The sequence below is a fragment of the Lissotriton helveticus genome, chromosome 3_1, assembly GCF_964261635.1.
Source record: "Lissotriton helveticus chromosome 3_1, aLisHel1.1, whole genome shotgun sequence".
Lineage (NCBI taxonomy): Eukaryota > Metazoa > Chordata > Amphibia > Caudata > Salamandridae > Lissotriton > Lissotriton helveticus.
Window position 1 is genome coordinate 1,479,255,763 of NC_136061.1, and position 27,525 is coordinate 1,479,283,287.

Sequence of the window (27,525 nt, forward strand, 5' to 3'; positions counted from 1 at the left end):
AACCCAAGCGAGCATGTTGTTACTTTGATCTATTTAAAAAGCTCCAGGTCTGAGTCTTTCTTGTGTCTGAATGGACGTATGCCATCAAATAGCATGTTCATAAAGGAGCGTTAGAGGTTGCTGGAAAAACCTACGAAGCAAATCCAAATTTGGGGTTGAAGCACCATGTTGGTCCAGACTACCCTACCCAAGCAATCAGTAGTGTCCAGACACAATCGGATGGAGTATTCCACTGCGTCCTGGCCATCCTGAACAAGATGTTGGATATTGGGCCTAATGTCATCTGGGTCAGTTGGCAAGATGTCCACCACCATGTCCCATAGACATGCAAGTATCTCCCTAGGAGGCAGCTGTTTTTTACGATCAGAGAGTAAGGCCTGGCTGTGGAGAACATCCATTTCACGAATGCCTCCAACCATTTCGAGACTCTATCTGGCGGAGGTGGGAGATGCATTTGAGGTTAACCTACTTGTGGAGGCCTGCACCACAAAGCTCTCTGGACTATGTTGTTGGAGGAGGAAGGTGGGTCCCTCAGAGCAGGGCTACTCCACCTTACAAGTTTTCTATTAAGAGCGAGGAAAGACCCTGGCTTTGCCAAGATGCAGAGCAGTGAATCTTTAAGAGCTTCAAGAAATGGCAGAAGAGGCTCCCGAGTAGTCTGTCCTAGGTGATGGACCTCTGAGAAGCACATTTGTTTTTACTTAGTAGTTGATACAGTAAAGTATAGTAACTCTGCTGGTCTTTTTATAGCTCTGGCGAAGGAGGCACATTCCTCTGTAGTGGTAACCAATATGGGAGAATGGAGGAAAGTGTCAGGGTTTGTGTCAAGCCCACTGGCGTAATGGAGGTAAAATAAAATAGGTTCTTGTTGATGCTGGTATGGCTTTCGTCATCAGGGTCAGGCCTTTTATTCTGGTGTCTTTGAATCAGAATGTGGATGTTGTTAGGGTGGTTGCGACTTCGGTTGAGGCTATGGTGGATGAAAAGGCTGCTTATCAATTGGGGTTGGGGCGTTGGTCAGCATTAGGCTATGCGTCATGCCTGGAGTCGGGTCATACTCTTAGACGGGGTCGAGTGGCATTATTGGTGTTGGGGATGAATCCGTCGATGGCAAACCGACTGGAACTCACCTTGGATCCTTAATGTGCTAAGGGGGGCCAGAAGGAACTGGTTGGGACCCAAATATTCTATTCATGCCTCCTTCAATTTCATGTATATTTTCAACTACTTAGACTTACCTGAAGATGTTGACTGTGAAGATGAACAATCTCAAGAGTTGCTGCAGGAAGAAGAGAGCGTCTGCTCCCAGGCCTTCGGGTTCATCTTCTCGCTCTAGTCGCAAGACACTGAATAATGTTTTACGTCCAGACACTAGAGACAAATGTTGTAGGGGTTTGTCACAGACATCTGTTTGTGGCAATCGTTGCATGGCTCAAAACCTGTAGTTTTCAGAGGGTACATGTTCCTTGCAGACTAGAAAAAATATATTTGAGCAAAAGAAGTCAGTCAGTCCCGAAGGAATTCAACAGAGCAAGGTCTGGACAACAATCAGATGGTGCAGAAAGAAAGGAACAGACGATAGTCCATGAAGGTGGTGGTTATGTAGGGACACTACATCAAATCTGAGGTGTAATCGACCTAATGGAGAGCTACAAGACGCCACATAATGACATGTGAGTGAACTGCTGAGAAAATTCTCCAGATCCAGTCTAGATCCTAGGGGTACTCACAAGGTGAGGAATTTCTGGTTATAAGAATGCAGTAAAAAAAAGACCAAATTGTAGCTGGTCAATAGGCTGCACAGAGCAAGTAAAGTGGCAAGAAAGCATTGTTAAAGCCACACATTCAGAATAACTGCGAAATATATTGCAAATTAAAGCAACATTTCAAGAGGTGGCAAAAGGAACAAGTTTGGCTGGCACAGAGAACAGAGTGCTTGGGACAGAAGCATAGTCACTCACCATGGAAAATGTTGTTGCTCACCTGAGGCTCCAAGTGAACTCACTCACCTGAGCGGCCCTGAGGTCCCAGGACCGCACAGAATAGCATCCTGGCTTGGCCCAAGCAGTCATGAGCTTGGGTGACACCATCAGCGGAGCACACAAATCCTGGAGGTGTAGTTTAGTGATTCGGGTCAGGCCCCTGTGGGTGTCAGGGACGGTGATAGTGATGTCCAACATGCCCTGCGAATATCCCCCCTACTGGTGCAAAAGCAGGACCCAACTAAGTTGAGGGTGGCTGTAGAAAAGGCTCAAGATACCGCCAGCTTCACTCAGAGGAAGCAGCGAAGCCCAGCGAACATTCGTGCTGGCAGAGTCCAATGGGAATACCAAGAGGAATGCCTGCACTACTCCATGGCAGCCATGTTGGAGCAGGCAAATAATGACAGGGCATACAAAGAAGGAAATTGTCTCTTGGTAGACAGAGGCAGGAGAATTTCAGGGTCAGGTGGAAATGCATGCTGCCCACCCTCCTTCTTTTCATTCCAGCCTAATCCAAATCAATCGGTTAAAGAGGCTTTGGCTCACTTTTCTAACCTGGCGTTCCCACCGCTTCATATAAACAGATAGGACTGTACCTATTTAGCTGAGACCATTCCCAGTACATGTTTCAAGAGGCATGCCTGTGCTGTACAGAGGAATGTAACTCGACCCTTAAGGTACCCACCATATTCGTAAGCATCTTTCAGACAAAATAGACAACTAGTTCCTAGAGACATACATCATAATACTAGGACTATCCGAGGAACCCATACAGCAAATGGCCATGAAACTCACCAAAACATATCGGGGCACTCAGGGGCATCCCACAATCCGTATGCCTGAAATCCTCTTGTCAGAATAACAGAGGAATCGGAGGATATAAACAAGGAAATAAACTGGGAAATGTGCATAGTTAGGATCTTCCAAGTTAGGACCCCCACCTAAAAAATGGCTCTGCAACTTTGATTCACGGAAGCAGTAAAGGATGTAAAAAACAACAACCCTGAAGGACACTGATATGATGTTGCAAGAAGCAGTTTTTGAAACTACCAGGAAGAAACTAACACCTTTAAGGCCTCCTCAATGGATGAGAACACAGTCAAGACCTCATCTGAAGTCCTGTCTACAAGAATACATCTTTTTTGATTTAACACGCGACTTTGGGTAACAGAAGCTAAACTAGCAGCAATGGAGAGGAAAATTGCTGGTTTATGCAGGTAGCTGGAGCACAAGAATACAAGGAAAAATCTACAATTCTCTGGAATTTCGGAACACCTCAGAAAAGACAATATGATCGTGTTCATGCTTTGCTTTATTCCCAAACTCACAAAGCTCAATTTCAAGCCCCCTTTAGAGCTGCAGAGAGCCCGCAGCATTAAAATATGTACCAGTACTAGAAGATATACCCCGATACAAATGATTGGTTGTTATGTATACCACCAACAAGCACCAAAACCCTAAAGGTAGCAAGACAGGGAGGAACATTCATGCACTGAGAACACAAAATCTACGTCACCCAGGACTTCTCACATGTAATGATTTAGAAGAGGAAAATGCTTTTATACTTGTACGAATACCGCTGTGGAACCCATCCTGGCTTTCCCTGTGGTGTCCACTCCTGGGCACCCCCAAGGTGGAGGCCAGGCATCCTTAGCGTTGTGGGGGCCGTGTTGGAGATTAAGCAAGCTATTGCCCAGAGTTGAAGAGTGGGACTCCATGATTGGAATAGGCACCGAGGCGAGAATTATAAGGTCCGTGGAATTTTGAGCCCAAGACCCGCCGAGGTGGGGAATTGAACCCTGGTCCCAGGCTAGACCTCTGCATCAGGGTCTGCCGCTCTAACCATTGAGCCACACTTCTCCACCCTCTCTGCAGAGCCAGTTCTCCTCAGATTTTCGTTGGCACAAGTGGGGAATAAGTATCCCAATTCTAGAGAACTGACTCTCCGGGGAGGAGGGTGGGTGCATGTGAATCTATGAAAGATACCAATACTGGATAACTGAAGTTACAGGTAAGTAACTTGTTCTCTTATCCAGTATTGGGGTATCTTTCATAGATTCACATGCCTGAATCAGAATAGCAAGCAGTAACCAAGTGATAGTCGGTTGCGGATGGTGGGAGACTTGTACTGAAACAGCTCATTAAACCATCATCAGCCTATTCACAAATGTTCTACATATTATTGTCATAGACAAAGAGTAACAAAAGTTAAAAAAATGCATTTGAAACATTAGCATATATATAAATCACATGAATATGTTTGCAATCTTAATAAAATAACCTCCTTTATAAAATACCATGTATGACAAAATCAAATACCTGGACCTGAGATTTTCTTTAAACAAACCGGTGTCGTAAGACGGCTTGACCAACTGCTGCGTCTCGCTGACTTGACGATTACAGGCAGTAATGTCTGGTGAATGTGTGGACATTTTTCCATGTCGCAGCACGACAGATGTCCTCGAGCTTCACCCCTGCGAACAACACTGTAGATGCTCCAACAGCCCTCGTAGAATGTGTCTTTACATTCCTCGTAAGAGGTCTGTTTGCTTTGGATGGCCGAACTGGATTGCTGAGGCTATCCATCTGGAGATCGTAGCCTTGGTAACAGCTGTTCCCAACGTGGTCTGTCCATAAGCTACAAACAGTTGATCAGATTTTCTGAAGTTCTTTGTCCTCTGTAAGTAGAATTTCAGACATCTTTTGATATCTAAGGAATGCAGTGTCTTTTCTGCCGGCGTAGTCGGGTTTGGAAAGAAGACTTCCAGTTTAACTGGTTCATTTAAATGAAACTGAGAAGGTACCTTAGGTATACATGAAGGGTTCGTTCTGAGAGTAACGCAATCCTGAAAAAAATGTAGGAAGGGTTCATTTATGGTGAACGTTGTATCTCACTCACTCTTCTAGCTGATGTCAAGGCTAGGAGTAAGGCAACTTTCCACGTAAGGTACTTGGTTTCAGACTTATGAATAGGCTCGAATGGGTGCTTCATAAGTTGTGAAAGAACTGTATTGAGTTCCCACTCCGGTGGGGGCTGTCTAATTGGAGGATACGCTCGGAAGAGTCCTCTCATGAACTGTTTAATTAGGGATGACGAACATAGTGTAGGAATGTTGGACATTTTCCTGAATCTGGACAGGGCCGCCAGGTGAACCTTTATTGATGAAAAGGAAAGGCCAGAGCAAGCCAAGTGTAGTAGGTAAGGAAGAACTTCTTCTGCTGGTGCGTTAATCAGGTGGACATTGTTGGATGCACACCAGGAACAGAACCTTTTCCATTTCAGCCGGTAAGTTTTCACAGTACTTTGAGCTCAAGATCTCCTTAAAATATCTCTGCAGTCTTGCGGAATTTGAAGGTGCTCAAACGCTAGGAAATCAGGAGCCATGCGTGCAATTTTAGAGATTGAGGATCTGGGTGAAGAACCTGTCCCTCGTTCCGTGACAGTAGTGTTGGAGATGGAAAGAGGCGAATTGGCTGATCCTGAGACAACAACATGAGCTCTTGAAACCAATATTGGCATGGCCATCTTGGAGCAATTAGTATCAATCGGCAACTCTCGCACTTCATCTTGTGCAAAACCCTCGGTATCAACGGAATCGGGGAAAAGCGTAAGCATAAATCCCTGACCATCGCATGGACAGGGCATTCCCCCATGACCCCTGTTGAGGGAATCTGCTGGCGTAAAACCAGCATTTTTTGTTCTGTTGTGTTGCGAACAAATCCAACTGTGGTTTGCTCCAAAACTGAAAGACTTCGTGCAATTGAGCTTGATCTAACTCCCACTCGTGGCAATCTGACAGGGATCTGCTGAGTTTGTCTGCCAGTGTATTCTGGAGGCCTTTGACATGTTCCGCTCTGAGAGTTATGTTGTGGAGTGTAACCCAGTCCCATAACTCTTGAGCTTCCTGCGACAGCGTCATAGATCTTGTTCCTCCTTGCTTGTTCACGTAGAACATGCTGGTGGTATTGTCCGTCCGTACAAACACTGACGATCCCGCTATTCTGGGGAGAAAGGCTTGCAAAGAGAGGAAGATGTCCCTCAACTCTAGACTGTTGATGTGCTTCTGTCTGTAATCTTGAGTCCACCTGCCCTGGACTTGCAGATCTTGGAGACGGCCTCCCTCTCCCTCCATGGATGCATCTGTTGTAAGTATGAAGTCTGGAGGCGTCTGTATGAATGAAAGTCCCTGCTTTAGATTGTGCAACTGTGACCACCAACGCAGACCATTTACCATGCGCGGCGTGACCTTGATAATGTCCTCGAAGGAACCTGTTGCCTGCTTCCATTGATGATGCAGCTCTTCCTGCAGAGGTCGCATCTTGAGGCATGCCAATGGGATGAGATTTATGGCTGACGAACACATTCCCAGAAGGGAAGCAAATAGTCGGACCGAAAGTGACCTTCTTTTTGAGATTTGAATTGCCAATTGTTGCAAGCGGAGTTGTCTCTCCTGTGAAAGGAACGCTTTGCATTGTATTGTGTCCAGGCGTGCCCCCAAAAAGGGTAGGACTTGTCTTGGTTGCAGTTGGGATTTGCTTAGATTTATAGTCAGACCCAGAGAAGCAAAGAGAGCACGACAGCTTGTCATGGCGTCCTGTACACTGTTTGTTGAAGTGCCCTTGAGTAACCAATTGTCCAAGTACGGGAACACTTGGATTCCCCAAGAACGTAGAGTTGCTGCTACCGGGGCCAGGCACTTTGTGAATATTCTTGGTGCCGACTTGAGTCCGAACTGTAGTACTTTGAATTGATAATGGGCGCCAGCCACATTGAATCTGAGATATTTGCGGTGTTTGGGATGGATGGGGATGTGGAAGTAGGCGTCTTCCATGTCCAAGGAAGCTAAAAAATCTCCTTCGTTCAGGCAGTTTAGGATTTCTGAGGGAGTGACCATGCGAAAGCCCTGCTTCTTGAGGAATTTGTTGAGGCTGCGCAGATCTAAAATTGGCCGCCATTCTCCCGACTTCTTTTTTATAAGGAAGAATCGGGAGTAGAACCCTTGTCCTCTTTGTTGAAACAGGACTTTTTCTATGGCATTCTTGAGGAGCATTGTTTGAACCTCCTTGAACAATAAGTGAAGACGAGGGGGAGGGGGTCCCTTGGGCGGAACAGTTGGCGGTTTGGTAACGAATTCCAGGGTGTGTCCATGTTGTACCAAATCTAACACCCATTGATCGGTGGTAATTTTTTGCCATTGTTGATGGAACACAGATATCTTTGCGCCCACGGGAAGGGATAAGCATGTGGATGGCGCCCGGTTGAACTCACTTGTTCTTGCGAGTATCTCGCCCTTGATTGTTGGAGTGTCTGCGGCCCCCTTGGTGAGAGAAACCCGCGGTGTTCGATTGGCGGTAAGATGAATTATAATCTTGACGGTAGTGGGATTGGTACTGTCTGCCCTGCTGAGGGTAACCTCCTCTAGAAGAGTAGCCACGTCCTCTAGCGCCTCTGTAAGAACCTCGTTTAAATTGCAGGGAACCGAGTGATCTAGCGGTATCTGTGTCCGTCTTGATCGTTTGTAGGGCATCGTCAATGTGTGTGCCAATAGAGACTCACCGTCATAGGCCATATCTAGTACCTTTAATTGAACCTCTGGTCTGAAGGTGGTGGCTTTTAGCCAACCTTGACGCCTGAGTACAGCCGCTCCAGACAATTGCCTGAAATTTGTGTTGGCAATATCCAAGGCACAGTCGATAGTTTCTGAGGCTGCGCGTTCTCCCTCTGTCAAGATCTTCCGGGCTTCTGCTCTGTGATCTTCTGGTATTAAATCAATGAAAGGTGACATGTCCGACCACATTTGGCAACCATAGCGCCCTATGATCGCCAGCGAATTAGCTGCTCGGATAGAAGCTGCCGCCATGGTTGAGAATTTCTTCCCAATAAGGTCAAGTCGACGCCCTTCCTTATCCGGAGGAGTAGTGATGGGCGAAGCTGGATATTTTGAGCGCTGCTGCGCCGCCTGAGAAATAACCGAGTGTGGTCTCGGGTGACCCACTAGGCAAGATGGACTGTCCGATGTAGCTCGGTACTTCTTATCGATCCTTGGCAGAACTGCCGGCACGGAAGCAGGATTCTGCATGATTTAAATGCCTTCCTTCCAGATGTAATCAATTATTGGAATTGCTCTAGAAATCTTTCTAACGTCCTCTTTAAAGTCATGCAGGAAACAATCAGTTTGTTCCACAGTGCCCGGAAGTTTAAATCTTTTTGAAGCCCTTTGTATGAGATTGTGGAATCCACCTAAGTCCTCTGGTGGATAGTCGGATGGTTGCAGAGTTGGCGGAGATGGCAATGGAATAATATATGAATCCCACGGATCAGCAGGGGGATTCTCAGGAAGCTCTCCTTCCTCGACTTCGTCGTCCGAGGACGTATCAGGGGTACGAGGAGGTGGTGCAGGCTGGTCTATGATTGGAGACCTGGGCGCTGAAGGTTGAGGCTGAGGTACTGGGTCTGTTCCTGCTGCAGAAACCGGTGGTGGGATGACCTGTTGCGGTGGAAAACGCTGTCTATAGTCAGCTAACATGGCTTGCAGGTCTTGAATGAGGGTAGGAGGTATGTGACTTGTCTCTGCTGCCCTTGGATAACTTGCATGATGAGGAACCATAATGTCCTCTTGATAGTAGTGTGCAACGTAATCCTCCTCATCGTCATCTTGACATTTTATAACTAAGTCAGAAGGATGGCGGGCTACTCCAAAGGCTACCTCATTGTTATCATCCTCATAGTCTCCTTCCACGTCCGGATCATAAGTATCGAGGAAGTGAGAAGGTGTGAGTGGCGAAATATATGAGTACTCCTGTCTCTGGAAAGAGCTTAGTTGGAAGCTCTTGGAGGTAATAGGAGTTGAAAATGCCTGCATTGCTGGCATAGATGCCGTGGAAATTGTTGCCAATGCTGTGGATGGTACTGGACTCTTCTTTTTTGTCGTCGACGGACTCGACGTCGACGGAGGCATCGTCGACGGACTCGACATCGACGGAGGACTCGACGTCGACGGAGGCATCGTCGACGGGCTTGACGTAGACGGGTTCATCGTCGACGGGACCGTCATCGATAGGGGCGTCGTCGCCGGGGTCATCGTCGACTGGCTTGATTTCTTCGTCGACGGGGCAGTCGTCGACGACATAGATGATGATTTCATCGACGACGAAGCTGTCATCGACGGTGTTTTCTTCTATGAATGCTTCAACGACGAGGTTCTCGTTGACGACGATGGTCTTTTTAGTGACGATAGAAATCCTAGTTGACTAGATTGGAGAGGTAATAGCAGTAGTAGATATAGTAGCCGTCGACGAAGGAACTGAAGATGTAATTGTAGTGAAAGCTGAAGAGACAGAGCAAGTCTTACTCAAGGCTTTATGCTTCTTAGGATCCTTAAGGATAGAAAGTCCTGAAGAAGCTGGAGGAGACCTTTGAGTAGAGCCAGGAGTGGAGTGGGAGGTTTTAAAATGTTTTCTCCCCTCACTTGATGTTCTTTCCAGAGATCTCGCTCTTTTACTTGATGTTGAAGCTCCATCATCATCATCCTTAGAAGATTTGAGCCATAACAAGACTCTAGCCTCCCAATCCCTCAAGGGTTTAGAAGGGAAGGTACGGTAAATCTTACAATTTTGGGCCTCATGAGAAGGATAGAGGCAATATATACAGTCCTTATGTTGATCATCAACATGGACTCTTTTTGTCGCATGTCCTGCAAGGCTTGAACAAGGCCTTCTTCTCTGACATCTTTGAAGGAAAAAACTGAGCTGGCACTCAGGGAGACTCCCTTCCACACGACGTGCGGTGAAAATCTGAGGAGAACTGGCTCTGCAGAGAGGGTTCTAGAGGGTGCTGACAGCTGATTGGCTGTGACAAAGACTTGGGTCTTTTCAGCATAATGAGGTAGATAGGCTACTGCAATCTAGGCCTCAGGCCTGTATTTAGGGCCTACTACTATAATTTACTTTTGGCACTGCTTTTTTATATACCGTGGGACTCCCGCCTCGGCGACGGGGAATGATTCAGGCATGTGAATCTATGAAAGATACCCAAATACTGGATAACAATTGTTACAGATCAACCATATTGTTCACCAAAGAGGGACACAGCAAAGAGTTTGAGGACCCAAGTCAACTAGAGAATCTTCTGACTACATGGAAAGCAGCTGACATTGAAACATCATACTCACAATTGGAGGCAGGACAGCTGACTTATCATTCCATAAAGACCACAGACAGCTCTCCACCAACCATAAAAGATCATCTGGAAGAAGTGACGAGAAACCTGGCTGCATGACCTATGTACAAGCAACTGAATCACCATACACATGCCAAGACAAGTTGAGATCTCCACTGAAGGCTGCTTGATATAGGATTGCCACCGAACATACAGATAGGATTTTGTTTGTTTGTTACTTCCTGTATATAGTTATGAAGACAAATATTATTGGATGGACCCAGTGGAAGAGAAGAGGAACATCTGCCAACCCCGCATACATTTGCAGTGTCAACCACGCTTTCACTTGAGTTGAAATTTGTCTCTTGGGAAACCCCAGAGGCATAATCGCTCAATAATCTAATAGAACCATAGTCAGACAGTCTCAGAACCCATAGATCACAGCTCTTCACAGTCAGCGGAATATAGGGTCAACTAGAGAGCCACATGGATGTAGCCACAGGTTCAAATATCATAACTTAGACAGGAAGGTTTATTGCCAACGTCTAGATACCAGAAGTCTACTAAGCTTGACCCGTAATGTGAGCTGCACTCTTTGGCAGTTGTAGACCCACCTGTTCAAAGTAAAAGATCCCTCACATCCGTGAGACGCATCTTTCGGAAGTTGCTTTACCGACCACAGGACCCACTCAAACAAGCACAATTACCTCCAATGAGGTGAGCATACTAGACACCATTAAAGACCTATAGTTAAACCACCACTTTTACCTGTTCAACTTCTTCACTTTGAGTTGCCAACAGTGTGACACATACCCCTGAGTACAGACCCTCTACCTGACTCTAATATTTTACCCCATTTGATCAAATTCATCTTTATCCGATCATTTAAAAAAATCATGAGTCAAACAATTAATATCATGAACAATTATAAGCAAATCCTGAAATAGATCAAAGATAACTAAAAACATTACATAAATACAGTCCCAATTTAAAATGCCAGTAAACCAGAAATACCCTTTTAGCCCTAAAACATTAGGGTGTTTCAAAGCCTGATAGACGATTTTAAAAAGGACCCCACTATCAAGCATACCTCTGGGTGGCTCAGAGACTGCAAGAATATTAGCGCTGGGCTGCACCTGCTAAATTGGGCCTTCTTAAGAAATAGGCTAGACATGGGCTGATGAAATTGAGGAAAATATCAAAAATGCAGCAGAGTCTGTGCAAATGTTTCAGTGCAAGGGTAACTGCATTTTCCTGCCATATCATATTGCTCTAGTGGATAGTACAATAGCTACCCTGCCAAATCCCAGTCAAAAGTGACCTCTCCCAAGAGTTTGGTACCCAACACATGGCTCAAGCTCTGGAAAAGTTTAAATAAGAATATACTCTTGTTGAGACGGTTTCAAAAGGTCTGCTAAATTTCTTTCATTGGCATCTGCAGCTAGAACATTCTTAATAAGCCAATCCTTGTTCCCTTTTCTTCTACTGGGACAGATCAAAGAAAATGGAAGGTTTACCTACATACAAAGATGTAGACTTGATGTATTGAAGCCAGGGATTGCACGACAATCTTGAATACGTTTTTGGTTGAGGGAAGCATGCTTGTTGATCTGAACAAATCCAACCGACCCTCTAAACACACCAGTCTTAGAGTTATCATGTCCATATCACATCACCTAATAGTCATCTCAGTGAATGTAATGAACTTACACACAACATAAAGAAAAAGAAAATTCTAACCTACCTGCACCATAACCGACCAGACATTGCAACACTACAGGAAACCCACTTTGCTCTGAAGAATGTGAGAAACTCAAAAGAGATTGGGTTGAGCGATAATATCATGTCTTTAGGATCTGCCACACTGGTGAAATGTCCTGTACATCTAAGCCTTTTCACAACGGAAGGGTGGCCAAACAAATCCCCAAAGACCTACTACTTTGAGATTCAAAAGTATGGACAGACCAATTGGGACATTTAATATTCATAAAAATTAGCATACAGCATCCAGTGTTAGTATTAGACTATGTCACTTCCCCAATAGGACACAAGAGCGGGTTCTTTCAAACGATTGATAGACTTCTCCTTCCCCTGTTTTGAACTCAAGTTCTAATTGGCAGGGATTGAAACTTAGTGTTAGAATCCTTGTTAGTTGAATGAAACCACTCAACAGGCCATACACTCAAAGATAAGCCTCTGTTGAGCGACTTAATGGAGTCCCATGCTCTTCAGGACCCCTAGTGACTGATCCATCTGAAACAAAAAGGGGTTGCACACTTGAATCATGTAGAAACGGCAAAAGAACCTGGATTGATTACTTTTTAGCAGAACTATCCCTCCTACACCGAGTGACCGATAGAAAACGGCAAAAGAACCTGGATTGATTACTTTTTAGCAGAACTATCCCTCCTACACCGAGTGACCGATAGAAAACGGCAAAAGAACCTGGATTGATTACTTTTTAGCAGAACTATCCCTCCTACACCGAGTGACCGATAGTACTATCTCTCCAAACCACACCTCAGATTAAGACACAGTGATTCATATTGCCCTGAAGTTAGTTAAGCCCTCACAGATACGCTGTCAGTTGACCTTGTCATGCTATAAACTCCCAGCTGCTAAAGAACAAATGTTTGACATGCCCCAAAAATGTTTAATTGAGAATTAACAATATCCTCTCACTAGATGTTAAAGGCAACAGGTAAAGCAAATGTGCGGGGTGAGTTAATGCGCGTCTCGGCCTGCAGAAAGGGAAAAGTCGAAACTGAATGACAGACTTTAGAGTAGAGGTTCTGCATTAATTAAAAGCTATCAGATATCACATTGGCTAGAAACACTAGGGAAACTTTTAATGGCAATATATTAGCTGAACAATATATATGCCTCCATTGCAAAAACGTCTCTTTTCTGTCTTAAATAGCATCATTGAGAGAGGGGAAAAGGTGGTTGCATACTAGCTCTTAAATTAGGCCAGCCGTTAGTTAACCACACCCTTCCAGCAATCCGTAATGCCCAGGGTCAATTAGTCATTCACCCACTGAAATACTGTCTATTATATGCCCAGTACCCGACAGAATGTCAAAACGCTCTCCCCGCTAGAGCGATTCCTTTCTGTTATACCTTTGGCATCCCTGTCCTTCTAAACAGTCCAACAGTTAGAAGAAGACATCTCAGAAGATGAAATCGGTCGGGTGTTAGAAAAACTCTCCACCTATAAAGCTGCTGGTTTTCATACACAGCAGAATTTCTTAAACTAAACCGTGACTAGTCTCTCTTTTATGTAGAATGTTTACAGATAAAAAAAGGAGGCGACTCCCACCCCTGAATATACTCAAGCCAGAATCTTCCCAATTTTAAGCCTGTTAAAGATCCCTTGGAGTTTAGAAACTAAAGACCAATATAATTGATTACCTTTAATATAAAGATATTGGCCAAAGTGTTGGCTAACAGACTGAAGGCTGTTCTGCTCTCATTGACTCACATTGATCAGGTTTTATTTCTCAACGATCTTTAGCACCCAACTTGAGATCACAATGACAGCGATAAAAAGGTGGGGGTTTTGTCAGATCCTGAAAAGACGTTTGAATAGGTGAGTGAGAATACCTGTTCAGGGTTCTACCCAGCATGGGGATAGAAGCCTTTGCTCAGAAGGTGAAGTGGCTCCAATCAAACCACATGTTAGTTTTAACTCGTAATGGTTACACTTTAAAGCCTTTCAAGATTAACTGAGGTACGATGCAGGGTTTTCCCTCGGTCCCCATTACTTTTTGTATTGGCTCTTAAATCTTTGGCAATTGCAATTACAACATGACTGGAACATTAGAGGGATACTGACTACAACAGGGGAGCTCAAAATCCTCATACTCGGATGACATCCTGGTAAAAGTCTCAGACCTGCCAATCTACATCAATTGCTTTTTGACACTTATCTCCTGACTTTCTAAATGTTTATGATACTATATTGTGGAAAGTGTGACCCCCTACCTCTTACTCAACCCACAACGATCACAGCCATCATTCGCTATCTATTAAAATGGCAAAATTCCAAATTGAAATACCAGAGGATTTAGCTAAATAGGGCCTTGGATAACATGGTAGAGGATAACACCAACACCATAAGGGATACGAATAAAAGAGATATGTCTTTATGGTCAGCCTTTAACCTGCCAATGTGGGGGAAGAAACCAAAGTGATACAGATGTATTTTGCCTTGTGATTTAACTGTTTTCACAAAGTTGTAGTGTCTGAAAATTGACAAATTTCACGCGACCATGAAAGATAGAAGGCTAAGACTGTCACACTTTGAATACTGTTGTCTCTTTCCAGATAGCTCAGATACATTTCTTTCAACACAACAATTCAGAAAAACTGCATAGTGCCAAAATGGAAAACACGCTCCTGGGAGGTATAGGTGGCATCCGTTCACTATATACATAAATTAAACTCCTTATGGATGCACATACCATATTGCAGGCTATGTCATGCGTGGCACAAAACACCTGTCAGTGAGGAAAGACAGCCAATTACATATGAAGGCACCAGTACAGGGGTAATGAGAGGATACAGATGGCAGGCCAAAAAGTTGCTTTGGTAAGACTGGTATGAGAAAGCGCTAAGATCTATAGGACACCTACTCACAGATGACTCACTGAAAACATTTGCAGAAACCCAGACTGACTTTGGGCTCAATGCAGGCCCACATTTGGAGACCTCTGCAACTCTCCCATTGTCTTGGCTCATTACTAGGATTACAAACAATCTCACATCAGGAACCCAACCTCTTGAGAAACCAATGGGTAAACACAAACGGTTGGTTTCTGGACTTTAGGTTTTACTGATAAATAAGATATTTTCAGCACCTGTGGCAGGGCACCTTAAACAAATGGTTGCCCGAAGACTGAAATTAGAATATACGAAGGCGGACTGGGTAGAGGATCTATTAGCACATGATAAATACTTGCAGGAGCACAGGCTGAAGGTGAACTTTTACAAGATATTGCATAGTTGTCACTGGACACCCAGGATGTTGGAGAATACACATCCGCACCCAAGGAAGAAGTAATGGAAATGTAATCAGACCTACAGTGTTATTATACACATACTCTGTAAGTGTCTCCGACTATGGGCATTCTGGGCATCAACCTGCAGACTGGGGCAGCTACTCCAGGTTTGACAGGCACACTAACCCGGTCTGCACCATTACTCCACAATACTGTAAATATCCAGAAATCACACTTAAACATGGCAGGTCGTTTGCAATGGCAGTAGCAATTGTATGTATTTTGAGGTTATGAAGATGTGATACATGTCGACTGTCAGAAACATGGTTACGGGAAATGTATCACATAGCTTCCCATAAAATTTTAATCCACCAGCAGAATGATCAAATCTCAAAAATAGAATCAATATGGAGTAGTTTCTTGCAAGGTTAAGAAGTAAACAGCATTGAAGTCACTCATTTTGAGGAAGTGATTAATGGCTACCTCCACGTCAGGCCAATCAAAATGATGTGGTAGAAAGAAAAAGAGGAAGCGTGACTTAATATGAGGTTGCTACTGGAAAAGGAACTTATAGTCATAATATGGTAAACAGTATCATTTTTGTTTTAAGTATTAAACTTGTTCATTTCAGACGTTATGAGACAAATATCTTTACCAGCTGTCTGGTATTAATCAACGAAACCCCTCCTTAGTGGCTGCTAATAGTGCCTACTGTTTACACTGTTTGGTAGTTGTGTAACTTATAGAAACAAAAGGGGGAACATTTTACAAATTAACAAGGGCTTTAGCGACATTGACATCGAACATTAAACAGAGGCAGGATTATAAACCATTGACAATGAGAGTTTGCAATCAATCTGAGGGATCGACAAGGACAAGAGTCCATGAGGGGTGTGCGCGATGAGGGAATCGTTGGAGTTGCTGAAGAGATAATAACCATGCAGGGTTGGGTGGAAGATGGGTGAAGCCAGAGAAGATTAGGCGGAAGAGGAAACAGATGTTAGAGAAGAGTACAATGATACAATATACCAAATGACTAATGTAGTTAACATTGTTAGTAACCTGATTTCAGTCAATGACCTATATTGAAACTTGTTCTTCTATCACTTCTTTCCCTGAAAATGAACATTGTTAAAACAGAGTGCTTGGGGAAGAACCGGATATGTAATTATAATAAATTAATAGCCATAAAAATATTTCAAAATGGCCTTTTAAGAATACTTAGGTGTTTTCACCCCGGACAGTCCTTTGCTATATTCGTGCACACAATGCTCAGAAACAGGAACGGAATGTGTGCAACACTGCTCAAGTAAACTATGACTGTGTTTTATATATTCAGATGCATTGTAGGATTCTGCATTAAGTGTTCTTTGAATGTAATTCTCTTGAAATCTCTAGAATTATATATTTGTTAGGAAGTATCCAGTATCTGAACATTACAATTGCTTTGAGACAATTCTTGTGCGAATTAGGAAACTGTACCCAATAAGTTAACTTAAAATATTTCATTGGTCCTATATGAATTCATTTTTGAATGAAGGATTATGTGTATATGTACATATGAACAAAATTGTATATTTTAGATCATTGTAGTTATCAGAATTATTAAACTAACAGTTTTCTTCTATGGGAGTGTTTACGATACATATCTCTTAATGAACTAATATTGGAATAAAAGAAAACCTAGTCCAGCGTACTGCCCTTCTTCTGTGGGTCGATCCCATTGCATCCATTTGCTGGGGCAGTATCTTCTGCAGTTAAAGTCACATGAGGGGTCTTTCACAGTGTGGGGACCCAAAAACAATTTTTTTCTCATCTAGGATTCCTGCAAGAGTTCCAGGTGACAACCTAGCTTGCCTTATCTACCTGAGCTACTCTTCAATGGAGTCTAACTCTATGTACTGCAACTGTTACGAATGATATAAAATGCTGTATCAAGACAACTCATAAACAGAAAAACAATGACCACATTTCACCAGCCGGGGAGGTTCTACAGTGCTTACCATCACTAGGCCATCTAAGATCTTCTGCATAACCTATAAGGTAATTAACAGCAAAGGCACCACTCGCCTAGCAGTAAAGCTAAAACAAATTATGATAATTATCAGACCATGTCACTCCATTATATGCTGGTACCATAGCTGAATATCTCTGCTTAAAATAAATTGCACAAAGGTTGTACCTCTTTCTCCAGCCAAGTTCTGGAACTCACTTTCAGCACATTTAAGAACAACTGACGACCATCACGATTTAAGATATAGTGCTTAGTACTGCACTGGATGATGCTGTAACACATATGCTACTACTGTACCCAAAGTATCCTGAAAATCCCAAGTTTACAGAACACAGTGATGAATGGTAATAACATTAAAACCAATGCTGGGCCAATATATGGGTACTTCGAAAATGTTTCTCGACATACAGCACCTACTCTGACTGAAAGACTATCAACAATCAGCATTACTTGTCCTGCGTGGCAATTCTGAATAACTGTTTACCAATTAGGAAATATGAAATTCCACTTTACTTCTGTTTCATTATGTGCATGCCCAGTCCAGATTTAGATGTAATTAAACTACTTATAACTTGGAGAAACTACCCATGTTCATGGCTCAACAAATTAGTTACTTACAATTGGTAATGCTCTATCTCATCAATATTCTACTCGAAATTTCTACTTGAACCTCCAGGGATGCCAGACTGGATCTGGAAACTCCTACAATAGCCTCTGCACACTACTAGGGGGTGCCTTCGACAACTGTTGCTACCCTGTTCCATCTCCGGACATGAAAACAAACAGCTATATACAAGCAAAACCCCCATACGCTGATGACAGTTGCAACTGACAACATTTTATTTGGAATGGCAGTGTGCAAAAACTAACATGGGATCTTATTATGCCTGTATGATAACTTAAAAAATGGGGAAGTGGGCTGTCTGTGAGGAATATGTTGATACATAGAGTAACCACCAGAAAGAGTGTTACCTAAAATGAGCAACTCAATCTAATGGGATTCCAAATCTTGTGAATCAGTACCACAGCAATGCATCATCCTCAAACATGGGTCTATGTGGGGATGTTTCACCAGAAAGGCCTGCAGAACAAAGTTAGCAAAATTCCTCTCTCTGTGGATTTGTGAATCAATGCAATAATGTCTACTGATGTTCAAAATTCGAACATACCAAGTTAGTGCTGTATAACAAGTTTCTTACCTTTAGTAATGCCTTATCTAGAATCGTTTCGCAGACCTTCCTCCAGGGAGTTATTGCTTGGATATCTATTCTAAGGTAATGAATCTGCAGCTAAAAGTCTTAATCAGATGAACAAGTTACCTACATTCCGTAACGTCTTATCTGGTTGAGACTCTACCTAGCAGCAGGTACTTTACCTTAGAATTATCCCCAGGTATCAGATGGGATCCGGCAATTTTTCATGAGCAGTACCCCTTCGTACCCAAGTGGCATCATCGTCCACGTTGGAAGTGACGTGCATGGTGGCTGTATAGGCGCTACCACAGCAAGCTAACATTAGTTTCTTTATGCAGCTTTCAGCACTAGAAGCGCGGAGCCACAAAGTGTACTGATCAATGGTATGTGACAACTAGGGCCATGAAAGGGGAAAAATCCCCAAGTCTATAAATCCGTTTACAGAGTGGGGAGAATGGGTGGGAGTACGGAATCTGTGGCTAGATCGAGTCTCTGCCAGATAACGCATTATAGAAGGCAAGTAACTTGTTCATCTGACAGAGACTTCTAACCACAGATTTCTCACCTCAGAATAGATAGCCAAGCAACACCTTCCCGGAGGAGAGTGTGAGGAATTATTTCACCATAAAAAGGCCTGCAGGATTGAGCGGGCAAAGTGCCCGTCCTTCCAGAACAGACTGTCCAGGCAGTAGTGCTTGGTAAACATGTGCAGAGATGCCCACGTTGCTGCCTGGCAGATGTCCAGGACTGGGACTCTGCATGCTAATGCAGTGGCCGCAGCCTTGGCCTTGGTGGAACGAGCACGCAAACCCTCAGGGGGTTGCTTCTTTGCCAATGCATAGCAGATTTTGATACAGAGCACGATCCACTGGGAGATAGTCCATTTCTGTACCGCCTTCCCTTTAAGACTCCAACATACCCCACGAAGAGTTGTTCATCCACCCAGAACTCTTTTGTAGGGTCAAGGTAGTACAGCAACGCTCTTTTTGGGTCAAGCTGGTGGAGTTGCTTCTCTTCCTTAGAGGGATGAGGCAGAGCGTAAAAGGTAGGCAGGGTGATAGACTGACCTACATGAATGAGAGTGACCACCTTCAGAAGGAAGGACGATCTAGTGCGATAGACCAGCTTGCCTGGGAAGATGATGAGGAACAGAGGCATAGATGGCAAAGCCTGGAACTCACTGACCCTCATGTCAGATGTTAATGCCAATAGAACAGCTGCCTTGATAGTAAGAAGCCTGACAGGACAGTTGTGCAATGGCCCGAAAGGAGTGCATATGAGAACCATCGGGACTAAATTTAGGTCCCAATGAGGCATGATGAAGGGTGAAGGCGGGAACAAGTGTTGGAGACCTTTCAGAAACATACGTACAATAGGGGACTTAAAAAAGGATTGCTGATCTGGCAACCGCGCAAATGTGGAAATTACAGAAAGATAGCCTTTTAAGGTGCCCAAAGCCAAACACTGCTGGGGAAGAGAAAGAATAAATAGAAGGACTTGAGAAAGGGGAGCAGAAAGGAGGTTAACCTGTTTTTTTCTGCACACCATGCCACAAACCTGTCCCAATGGCAGGTGAATACCATCTTGAGGGAGGGGATCCTGGCTGCCAAGATGACATTACAGACTTAGGGTGGAAGATTGAAAGCTGTTAACTGTTTTCGCTCAATCTCCATCAATGTAGGTGGAGAATTGACAGGTTAATGGGGGAAACTCTCACCTGCTACTGCGACAGAAGTTCCTCCTGGAGGGGCAACCTGATCAGGAGACCGATGGGCATGCTCTACAGCTTGGAATATCGGACCCTCCGAGCCCACTCCAGAGCCACAAGGATGACTTGGGCCCATTTGTTCCTGATCTTCTCAAGAACTCTGGAAAGGAGTGGTATAGGCAGAAAGGCGTACACAAGACTTGAGCTCAACTGAAGAAGAAAAATGCCTCCCAGCAAGAGCCACCCTGGAAATGCTAGCATCCTATTCACCAGACTCCTTGACTACGGCAACGCGATCTACGCAGGAATCACCGCCCAACTCCTGAAGAGACTCCAGAACATACAGAACTCAGCTGCCAAACTCACCCTTAACCTCACCAAATGGACCCATTTCACCCCCACCTCAGAAACCTCTGCAGGCCTCCTGTCCAGAAAAGATGGCAATTCAAGATACTGATACACGCCTACAAGGTTCTTCACAACCAAGAACCAGCATGCATAAACCAACACCTGAACAACCACCAACCCTCCAGACACCTGCATTCTGCCTCCTTCTCCCGCGCTCACACTCCTACCTTGCGGGAAGTCCTTCCCTTCCATTTCCGAACAGCATCTCTCTCGTGGAATTCAGAACGGGACTCAAGACCAGGTTCTTTGACAGATCGCAGCAGGATCCTAGCACCTGGATACCCTCTCAGGCGATTAGCCACGCTCTACAAATCTCAAATGATTAATTGCTTGATTAAGCGAGACAAATTGCTATCATTGCACGTTCTTGGCGATGGCAAACAGATCTAACCATGTTCTTCCCACTGCTGTAAGAGACCTTGCACCACCTCCAGATGGAGACACCATTTGTGATTTGTTAGGCATCTTCGGCTGAGTTTGTCAGCTCTGGCACTGATAGATCCCACAAGGTGATGAATCATCAGGGAAAAGCCCTGACGTTCAAGCCATGTCCAGAGATGCAGGGACTCTTGACAAAGGGTCCACAACCTCACCCCGCCCTGTTTGTTGTAGTACAACATGGTAGTAATGTTGTCCGTGAACACCTGCATTAGCCATCCCTTAATGGAGGGTAGAAAGGCTTTCAATGCCAGTCAATTCACTCAGAGCTCCAACAAGTGGATGTGGCGTCCAGATTCCGCTGGAGTCCCAACAGCCTCAGTCATTCTCACTGAAATCCAGGATATAGGCAGAAACATTGGTACCATAGCCTGAATATCCTGGACTCACAGTTCACGAAGATAGGCCCGAACCTGCACTGTGTCCAGAACACTTCCGATGAAAGAGACCATATGAGAAGGAGTTGGGTGTGAATTTGGCATGTTGATAGTAAACCCCAATGTGTGCAGGAGATCCGTCGTAGTCTCGAAGTGGAAGATGACTGCCTGGGGCGAGACAGCCTTCAACAGCCAGTCGTTGAGATAGGGGAAGACTGGCACCCCTGATCTCCGCAGATGAGCTGCAACTACAGTCATCACCTTGGTTAAAATCCTTGGGACACTGGGAAGGCCCAAGGGGAGTATGGTGAACTGAAAGTGCTCGTAGCCTACCGTGAACCGAAGGTAATGTCTGTGGGCAGACAGGATAGAGATGTGGAAGAAGGTGTCCTGTAAGTCCAACGCTACCAACCAGTCTCCCTGGTGAAGGGCAGACCGGCCTTTAATGAGCATGAGCATTCTGAATTTCTCCTTTTTCAGGAAGAAATTGAGAGGGCGCAGGTCTAGGATAAGACAAAGGCCTCTGTCCTTCTTGAGCCACAGAGAGTAGCAGGAATACGACCTATTTCTGATGCCAGCTTCTTCTCTATGGCTCGCTTGGCCAAGAGAGCTGCCACTTCCTGGCAGAGGTAGGAAATATGGTCCTCCATCAGCCTGTCACAAGTGGCTAACATGGTTGGTGGGGTACTCATGAAGGGGAGGGAGTAGTCCCTTTGGACACTTTGGAGTTTCTTAGTGGTCGTATGTTATTAACCTCCTGAGGTATAAAAGAGGTTTGGAGGATGAAGCTGCTGGGGGAGTGGTGGGCTGGCTACTTGGCCCACGGGGTCTGTGAGTACGGAGTCCTAAGCCACACAGGGGTTGGGAAACTTATGTGCCGTGGTGACTGGGTGGGTACAGACTCGGTTGGAAGCCCTTTCTGTGGCCATGGAAGGCAGACTGGGGTTGGCAAAGGGTCATGGAAAGGCCTAAGGACCTGAATGTAGCTCTGCCGTCCTTGAAGCGCTCCAGCGCTGAGTCCACTTTGTGTCCAAAGAGATGGGAGCCATCAAAGGGCAAGTACATGAGCGAGGCATGGACATCCTCTGAAAAGCCAGTGGTCTAAGGGCCACTATCAAAGAAACCGTTTTGCCCATTGAGTCAGTCATATCCAGGCCACAGTGTGTGGTGAATTTAGTAGGGTTCCTCCTATCAGCAATTGCTTGGGAGAGTATGGCCGGGGTCTCCTATGAGACCATGTGCAGCACCTGCACAGCCAAGTCCCAGAGCGAGTGCTTGTTGCAGATAAGCACTAGATGTATAGGGTCTTTGTGTTTGATCTGTAGGCCATTTTATGTTACTTACAGTCACTTGTGTCCGTCCAGGAAGGGAGTGGGCTCTGGGGAGGAGGTTTAGGACCTTCCCATCTGCTTTGCAGAAACTTGGTAAATGTGAGCTGCATTTGGGGCTGCGTTAGAAGTGTTGTGCCCAGCTATTTAATGCCTAGGAAGGAAAGAGGGTTTATTTTGCAGCCAGCCATAACATTATCTGATGGCTTAGTGAATGTATTTTCTGTTGCAATGCTAAATATATGGAAAGTAGAACCTCCCCTAGGTCTGCATATTGTTTAAGATATCCCTCGAATCTCCTTTACTGCCCCAAAAAAACAAACCCTTTTTGGTAACCCTTGTAAACATAGCGCACTATCTATGGTAGCTATGTTAGGAACCAGGAGGAAGACGAGCATATTGTGTTTTGCAGAAATCCTGTGATATATGGAGAAGGCACCTTATGTGCGTTTCCAACATAATAGTAAAATCTATGAAAGTATGTTTAAATAATGTAAACACCGTATACAAAGTGTGTAAACAGCACATTCACACCCTCGCTGTAAGCGCAGTCTGGTAGACGTGCTTCTATTTTCCAACTTGGTAAAAAAACACAACGGCTGTGCTGCACTATTTAAAAATTTATGGTAATACGTGGAGCAATTCACCTGTGCTCTTGCTCATATATTACGTGGAGCATTTCACCCATGCTCTTGCTCCTATATTAAATAATTAAAGAGCAACATCTTATCTTATTTCAGGATGAAGAATCAGCTCCCAGCAGAAACGTCCCCCAAAATTCTGGTGGGCTTTCTCTGTTGCCTGCGTCTGCTGCTGTAGTTTCTCAGACGTTTTCAGTGCACCTCCAATCTCCAAGGCAGAAAAAATAATCTGAGCGTTTGCATACACACAAAGGGGGTTGTAGCCTGACCAGGGGGATCAGGTTTCACAACCTCCCAACAGAGAAAAAAAGAAAAGAAAACAAAAGCACTTTCCGGCTCCAACCACAAGATGGCGGAATATGCACAGTATGTGAATCTAGAAGACGTCTATGCTGCAAAACATCCGTATGACTTCAATTGTGAAGATGATCTATGGCTCCGCGACCTATTCCGGGACCTTTCTCTAGGCGAAATTCCAGACTGTCGCAGTGTTGCTAGTCGAGCGACATGATGCTTGAGGAATGCTCCCTCAAGGCCTTGGGGTACATTGCGCGACAAAGGTATTGGCCTCATGCTCAAGGCACAAGAGGCAGACAAGGTGTGTGTCTGTCATCGACATCTGCCAGTTACAGGCACCACAGGCTTAAAACTAGTCTTCCTCGTAGACATCCCTGCCACACTAGGAGACAACGTTCCAAAAATTCTCCAACAAAAGGTAAAAAAAAGTCAGTCAAAAAGTGACAAGGGGTAGCTCTTCTCCAGGTCTGCGGTTACTGGCGTGGAAAGAAAATAAATTACATCAATGCGCTGGGGTGGCACCTATTTATTACGTTAGATATAGCACGAGTATCACCCTTGTAGGTATCAGAGTCTAAAAATGATCAAGAACACATGTATATAAGTAACAACATCATCATCAAGCATGGACACGGTGTGGGCATCTCTCCTAGAGAGCAAACTACTGGGTCCAGGTGGACCGCAACCAGTAGAACAGAGTAAGAATACAGTTTGCAAGAAGTAAGCATGCGTACAGCAAAGGGATAGCTCAAGTTCTGGAGTATAGCTCATGCGTTCAACAGCATAGATTTGTTCACTAGTATCCTTTTGACTTCTTTCTTGAATGAGGCAATTGAGGGATTTATTCTGATTTCAGGGGGAAGGGTGTTCCAGATTCTCAGGGTTATGCCTGAGAAGGTTCGGTTATAAGTGTTCTTTTGATGAAATTATGTGGTTTCAGCAGCAGGGAACTAGTGCTTCTAGATGCTCTTCAGCCACCAGACAGCTCTAGTTCTTGTGCAAGGTACCTTGGAGTGTCGAAATATAGGGTTTTATGTGTCACACAGGCTCCGTGCACATCACTTCTGACATGTATGAAGCCATGCAGCGCTGAACACCACCACCTACGGGCATGCAAAGGCACTGCTCACAAAACATTTCCGGATCCAGTATGGTGCCTGGAGATAATTCTAAAGTGAGGAATCTGAGGCTAAAATTCTCTATCAGATGTTGTGGTTTTCACCAAGGAGGAAATATGCCCTAGGGCCCTTATGAGGATCTTTTTTGGCCAAGGCATAACTGAGTGTGGTGCAGTGGACAATCTATTGTGACAAGATCAAGTTTTGAACCACCTTTCCTTTTTTGCAGCAGTGAAGCCAGCAAGCAACTGATTATCAGTGTGGCAGTGCTTAATCCCAAGAGTGTTGAAAGAAAGTGCAGGCTGTGGACCCAACCAGTGTAGCTGGAAGTGGTGGAAAAAAGGTGATCAAAGTGATTTTGAAGATTTTAAATACCCTGCTCACAGTGCATGTTTTATTATCGATAATAAGTGAATTCATGCAGGATTATTATTTTTTACTATTGCATTTAGGTACATAGTGATAATTCTAACGTAGTTTGTTGCTCATGAACCCCTAGGGAATCACAGGTGATTAAACAATGTCTTGTATGGAATTTTCCAACTGCCAATGTATATATTTGTAAATGATTGCCTAGCATTTAGTTGTGTGTGTGTAATAAATACATTCTCATTTTCCTAAAGAAAAAGTACTGACTGGACAATTATTTACTGAGTTTTATTATTGTGTGCTAGTAAATGGTGATTACTAGCCCACACCACCTCCCTTGAGTAGGCTTTGGCAGCATAATCTTTAATCTTTGGTAGCAAACTAAGATTAACCATTCCTTTGTATACCATACTGTATGGGCAACTTAAATCCATGCACAGTTTTAAGGCATTTCATCACCTCAGCACGGAGCCAGGTGTTAAGTCACTTGGGTAACTCAGGAGCAATGCTGGGTTTGTAGTTCGGATGTAAAGGCACTTCAGATCCACCCTTGACCAGGGCAGAGGGGCAATCCTTTTAACTGCAAGAGTACTTTGATGGCCCATACTGGGTTGTAGGGGGTCATACATATAACAAATGTGAATATGGTGGCTAGTACCTAGATAATGGCATAGTATTTGTGAGAGTAAACTCCGATGACGTGGGTCTGGAATGATCAACAAACCTTTAAGCCTTTGACCTGTGGTACAAGTATTAGACAAGAAACATGGGTGCACAGGGGAGGGGCAGAACTCCTGACCAGTTGAAAAAAGTACAAAGATAGAGAAATATATTAAGAACAAACGTGGTAAATTAGAGAAAGAGCTGCAGTTTTGCAAATTAAGCAGGAGGGCCATGCACTGTGCAGTAGTTCTTCATTGCCCTCACCTACTAGCAGCCTTCCTAGCAATTTGGAAGCAGCAATTTTCTGTAATGCAAAACCCTCCTCTCCGAGAAAGCTGGAGAATAAGTAAAAGCAGCACTTCCTAAAGGTGACAGGTGAGCAGGATGTACCCACTCGTCATTTTCGTGAGAAAAACAAATGCAGGGAGCATGAGGCAGGTGTATGCAGCAGAGATCCAGAAGGGCTGAATCATCTATACCATAATTTTCAGAATCACTACTACATACATAATTTCCATGAATATTTGATGAATATTAATTTATCTTATTCAGCCATCATGCAATTATAGCATGGCTTGGGCTGTCCTGAGTCACCACTATGGATCTAACCGGCCTAAGAGTTGGCACAAAGGAAAACACTAAAAATAAATTGTGATTTTATATAATCAACAGTTTTGCAGGCAGAGCATTTAAGTATCTTGTCGGAATTTAATTGTGTGTGATACATAAGTGCTGCGATGTCTTTGAGCACCACAGATCAGGCATACGAGTGATTCACAATGAGTGATACCTACCAGAGCTCCACTTGTAAGATTTTCAAAGATTCAATATCCTTTTCTTGGCAAGCCATCTGAAATAAAAACATACATGTATATTTACACTCCCATCTTCCTTTGTGTTAACATTTTCAAATCACCACAACACAAGCTATGAGACACCTACCACCACTGACTGCAGCAACAGGAAAACCTCTTCGGACAAGTAATTCACTGTGAAATACAAAATTACACGTTAATATTCTGAAGCATTAGTTTGAGGTCCACTAGCAGCAAATATAAAAAAAAAAACGATCACAACAACAGAGTAGCTCAATACTCTACAAAAAATGGAGATATGTAAGCAGCAAAACCACCAAATATAAAAATAATTTGTCCTCTTGACAAAGTATTTGTAAAAATGGAGTGTGGGGTTGAGAGGCCTTCCATGGGCAGGAAAGTTGTGCCACTTTGTCTCTGTTCGATTTTTCTTCACCCAGCCTTTATTTTTTCCCTCAATGGACACGACAAGCTGAGTGCCCTGGAGGTATTCAACAATTTTGATAACATTCAAAAACAGAACACAAGCTTGCCAAGGAGAGCACCCAAAATGTACCTCCACCCCGAGTAAAGGGTTATGACTGGTCATTCAAACCAATGCTATTACACTGAAGGTTAGTAGTAGGCCGATTATAGGGCAGAAGTGCATGATTTTAATTTTTAACAGTACCCCTAAGACAGATTTTGCAAACCGGTCTCTTGCTCATTTCCCCTAAATGTAGACCTTCTTTCCACCTAGAATGAGCACTTTATTGTGAGTATAATGAGTGTTTGTGGGCTTTATTGTGCACAACAGGGTGTGTGTGTATGTATGTGACCTGTTCTACACCTGGGCTGTGTGGCTGCAATTAGATCCTATGGAGGGCCGTGAAGAAAGCAAAAATGATGGTTTCACTTTAGGTGTGTTATTTCTTCAATGTGGATGTGAAAGCTTTCAGACAACCTGTCCTGGTACCCAAGGGCTAACACCACAGTTATGTGTGCAAGAACATCTACCCATTCACAGTCCATAAACC

General features: G+C 44.1%; 1 protein-coding gene across 1 annotated transcript in view; it reads right to left on the reverse strand.

The window, feature by feature from the left end:
• The window catches only part of LOC144823527 (40-kDa huntingtin-associated protein-like), an 884,224-nt gene that overhangs the window by 116,094 nt on the left and 740,605 nt on the right, over positions 1–27,525 (reverse strand). Inside the window, exons 10-11 of the mRNA XM_078682113.1 lie at positions 26,637–26,683; positions 26,489–26,544 (exon numbers count right to left, since the gene is read on the reverse strand). Of these exons, the coding sequence (XP_078538239.1) occupies positions 26,489–26,544; positions 26,637–26,683 (103 nt within the window). The remainder of the gene's footprint in view (positions 1–26,488; positions 26,545–26,636; positions 26,684–27,525) is intronic.